This window comes from Sinocyclocheilus grahami, unplaced genomic scaffold (assembly GCF_001515645.1).
Source record: "Sinocyclocheilus grahami isolate Dianchi unplaced genomic scaffold, SAMN03320097.WGS_v1.1 scaffold2396.1, whole genome shotgun sequence".
NCBI lineage: Eukaryota > Metazoa > Chordata > Actinopteri > Cypriniformes > Cyprinidae > Sinocyclocheilus > Sinocyclocheilus grahami.
The window spans coordinates 16198-20886 of record NW_015507575.1 but is presented as its reverse complement, the minus strand read 5'-3'; the positions used below and the strand labels follow the sequence as shown (position 1 = coordinate 20886).

The following is a 4689-nucleotide window of genomic DNA, read 5'->3' as shown; positions in this document are numbered from 1 at the left end:
ATTATATTATATAAAAAAATATATATATATATATATATATATATATATATATATATATATATATATATATATATATATAGCATCACAATTTTATCCTTTAGATTTTGGGGAAAAATGTAACCTAGACTATCTTTATGAGAACTGAAATATACAAACAAAATATTATTTTCAAAGACTAAATATGCATATCATAAAATAAGTAAGTAAATAAATACTGTTGACATTAACCTTGGGAGTACTATAGTATCATTTAACTAGATAATCTGGTAATCATTTAGTATTTAGTCCTATTATCCACTATATACAGTATATGAAGGCAGTGTGGTATTCTGATCTGAGAGCATCTGACAGCGCAGGTTTTGTCTGATTCTCTCTGTGTCTCATACAGTAGCGGGTGAAGCTGAGATTAGGAGGCAGCGTTATCTAAATCTTGGATTCGGTTCTGCTGACACACTCGTAATCTATGCGGGGAGGAATGTCTCCTCCCACTCACAGCCGTCATCAGGACAAACGTATGAGGGAATGCTCCGGAAATCACAAGCTGCTGATTAATCATAGTATAAGAGATTTGTGGCCAGCAACAGCGTAAAAATACCAAAACTGTGGGGGAACTGAGCGATTTATATAACATCTGACTCACTCAGCATGAACTATAAAGAACAGATATGGTATGGGTTTCAATTTAGAAATTTTGCTAGTAAATTTATATTTGCTAGGAAATATATACACTTCATTCCCTCATATGCTTGTGCTCAGAAGCTGGTCACACAATTACAAAGAAACATGCAAATCTGTGGCAGTTACATATCAGATGGTAATGCTATGGTAATACTGTGGTACTTATTTTGACCAAACAATTTTCATGAATTTGCACAAGTTGAAAGAGAGAGGGAGAAAGAATGATCAAAGCATTTTCCAATATTACAAAATCAAGCATGACTATTTTTTTTTTTCAAAAACTGTCTTTTCAAGACATTTTCTTTTCAATTTACATTTTCCCCCATGATTATGTCAACTCTGACCATGATAATTCTATAAACTAATTTCAATTGAGTAGCTATCATGTGGCCTAATGTGTCAGACATATTCATCTAGCAAACAAACACACTGAAATATGGGGAATATCATCAGATGTGTGTTGGGACGTATGATATCCCTGCTAGGCAACTGCTGTTTTCCTGAGCAAACCAACTGCTGTCTTTCATCCAGATGTTGAGGGAAGTTCCTCCTCAACTTTCCTCTAAACTATAATTACAAAGGCACTTACAGAAGAAAGGAAAATCTTAAATAAAAATGCTTTGATGGTGGCAGCATTTTATCTTTACTGCACAAACAGAGAAGACCCTGCCTTGAAAACTAAAAGATAAAAACACCAACAGAACACAAAATGCAGTTAAGGCTCTAAATAAGTGTATCACACGCCTAATGCACTAAAAAGGGGTGAAGTTGTTTGAAATTCTATGCCAAATTATGTTCCTCACTGCCTGAGTGTTTTTTAAAAAAACTCCAGGTGTTCAACAAAGGCTCAAAGCAACTCATCAGAGGGAAATATTCCCCAAAAATAAAGCCAAAAGAAAGTGTTTTAAGACTTTTCCCATGTCTTTCATGAGGGTCACCAGTGTTTGAGATCTTACCTGCTCATGCTGCTGAAGTGAGGAGCCATGTTTCTGTCCCTCAGCGTGGATGTGGGAGTCTGAATGGATGCAGAAGTTTTGTCCTTTGGCCCAGAGATGTGTCGTCCCCCTCCAGTCCGTCTTCAGTGGTGCCCACAGGCCTCTCTGACTGAAGACGACCTGTGCAGGAGATGCCAAACCTTTTGGACACATTAAGTTTTTTTTTTGCAAGGGCGACCTGGCTTGGTTCCTGGCGTCCGATTGGCTGGGAGAGAATCGAGGGGTGGTGGCAAGGCTTTTTTACGACTGATGTTTAAAGGAGATGTTGAGCCTCGGGCGTTACTCGAGCACCTTTTTTCATTTCTGCACACTGTGCACAGGAGCTAATAACACATGTTGAGTGGCGGTAATTCTGCTGATGGGAAGCCCTACTGCAGGGAGAGCCTGTCATAAACACAGTTAGATTGTGTGTATATAACACTGGTTAAAAAATACGTTCAGCATCCCACCTGACAACCATTATTCACGAATCACACTTCAAACTGTATGAATAAATCTGGGCTGATTGCAAAAAGGTTGCATATGCAGGTAGAAAAGTTGCTGCAAAATCTGGGAAGGTAGCATACTCCAACAGCGCTTCAAAAACCAAGTTTTCTCCAGGTAGACTGCCACTGCAATTCCTACTGTAGTGTTCCTTCACTTCATTTTGTCGCATTTTCTTCTTTGATTATAGGGGGAAATCTGAAGAAAGACAAAAAAAAAACATTTTAAAAATAGAGAAATAACAGTTAAGAAATAGTCAAAATAAAATAAAAATAAATAAAATAGTAGCTAAAAGGTAGCTATAAGCCCATACAACTGCAAATATTTAAGTAAGTAAATGTGAGCATTGTTTGTCCATGCAAAACTCAACGCTATAATGTTTTGCTTAGGTACTAGGTAGGGTTGCAAAAGGGCGGAAAATAATTGGGAAATTTCAAGAAAGATTCCAAAATTTTCCGCCTCTTTGCAAACCTTCTAAGACCTGATATTCTAGGATTTAGATCCAAGTCTATGGGTCCAATTGCACAATATGATGTATAATACATAAACTTAACTTGGCAACCACCATTAATTAACCAAAATACCTAATAAAAGAATACAAGCAGAACTTGGTGTTGAAATTCCGTGGAGTTTTCTGCAGAATTCAGTGGGTGCGGGTTTCTGGTCAGAGCCACTGATGACTAATGCTGAAGGATGTTGAGATAAATCTGTCAAATGGGACATATTGCATAACAAACCTCAATTTACATCCAAAATATGTGTTTAAACAATAAAGGGCAGCAAAAAATTTGACTCAAAAAGGCGAGGGATAAAAAAAGCAGCAGCAGTGCCAATCTTCCTCAGCAAATGGTGACTAACTGTGAGGGATGTTGAAGCACATCTCACAGATGGGACATATTGCATAATAAAACCAATAAAGTGTTTGTATGTTTATATTAGATTAGTCAGACTTGCTTTTGCTTTAGTCTCCTTATTGGATTATTAAGACAACTACTTTTTGATAATAGAGGAGACACAGCAGAGACTTTAGGAATTATTTCAAAAGTAAAGGAGATTGTAAAGCGTCTGTGAAGTCGATCTGTGTCGGCTTGCATGAGCTCCTTCACTATTAAGGTCTTGCCATGTAGCTTTGCCCTCATCAGAGGAGGATTCTGGGAAAGGAAATACTAATGACATCAAAACGGGTCTGTGAAAGCGACTTGCTCACATGCATGCCAGCCACAATGACTTCGGTTACATCAAATGTGTAATTTATACCTTACGAGAGAACTTAGGCTATCGCTGCAGGGCCCAGACAGAATCTGCATTTCATCTTAAGATATAGAATTCAACACCACCTTCATTCACGCCTTCAAAACCAGTTTTATCTGTTATAAAGGGATAAAAGAAAGCGAGAAACAGGTGAAAAAGTTATAGCATGAGCTTAAAGCAAAGAAATGCTGAAGCATGCATCATGTCCTCATAAAACACACGTTCAGGCTGTCATGGAACAGCTGGATAGCTGGTCATTAATTAAAGATTTTAGACACCAGGCAAAAAACTTGAAGAATGTGTGAACACTGCAAAATTATTGTGTCAGACTTTCTCTGGCTTCTTGTGTGCTGATAGTAAGCCACAGAAGAAGCAATGCTGCTAATACACGAGTGGAGACCGAGAGCATGTGTGGTCAATCAGTTCAGAGTGACAGCGCCTGAGGACAGGATTGAAATAGAATACTGACATGCTGCTTAATGCATACTGGATATGTATATTAATAGGTAAAATGTATGCATTATGCAGTGACTACGTCTTTAAACTACTGTTCAGTCTGGGGTAAAAAAAAAGAAAAAGAAAAAAGAAATGAATACTTTTATTCAGCAAGAATACATTAAATTGATTAAAAAAAAATAATAATTTTTAAAACAAATAAATGCCGTTATTTTTAACTTTCTATTCATTAAAGATTCCTGAAAAAATGTTTCATGGTTTCCACAAAAATATGAAGCAGCACAACTGTTTTTTTAAAAATTGATAATAAGAAAAAATGTTTCTTGAGCATCAAATCAGCATATTAGAAAGATTTCTGAAGGATCATGTGACACGGAAGACGTTAATTTTAACTGCAATAATGTTTCACAATATTACCGTTTTTACTATCATTTTTCATCAGATACATGCAGACTATTTATTTGAAAAACACAAAAAAGTCTTAAAATCATATTCTAAATTGTTGCATTCCTTCACTGACATTGCTGCCACATGACCTTCAACAAGTGACATTTCAAAAAACTGTGCATTTTCTTTTGTAAAAAAATATTTAAAATGGGGTATTATATACTGTATATATATGTGTGTGTGTTATTTAATTTATTATTATTAAAATACTTCCTCCTAATAGGAAGATAACTTATTTAAGGGTTGATTTCCGTCAAAAGTGTCAACCCCATGACTCTGTGGTGTTTTGAAAACAGACAAACAAACAAACAAACAAACAACTTTATCCAATGACAAATGGGTGAAGGAAACCTGTTTGAAGAAGTTCTTTCCATACAAT

At 36.1% G+C, this 4689-nt stretch overlaps 1 protein-coding gene across 1 annotated transcript in view; it reads right to left on the bottom strand.

The window, feature by feature from the left end:
• The window catches only part of LOC107574933 (collagen alpha-1(IX) chain-like), a 16890-nt gene extending 15064 nt beyond the window's left edge, over positions 1 to 1826 (bottom strand). The window contains exon 1 of the mRNA XM_016261356.1: positions 1635 to 1826. Within this exon, the coding sequence (XP_016116842.1) occupies positions 1635 to 1826 (192 nt within the window). The remainder of the gene's footprint in view (positions 1 to 1634) is intronic.
• Positions 1827 to 4689: the final 2863 nt, after the last annotated feature.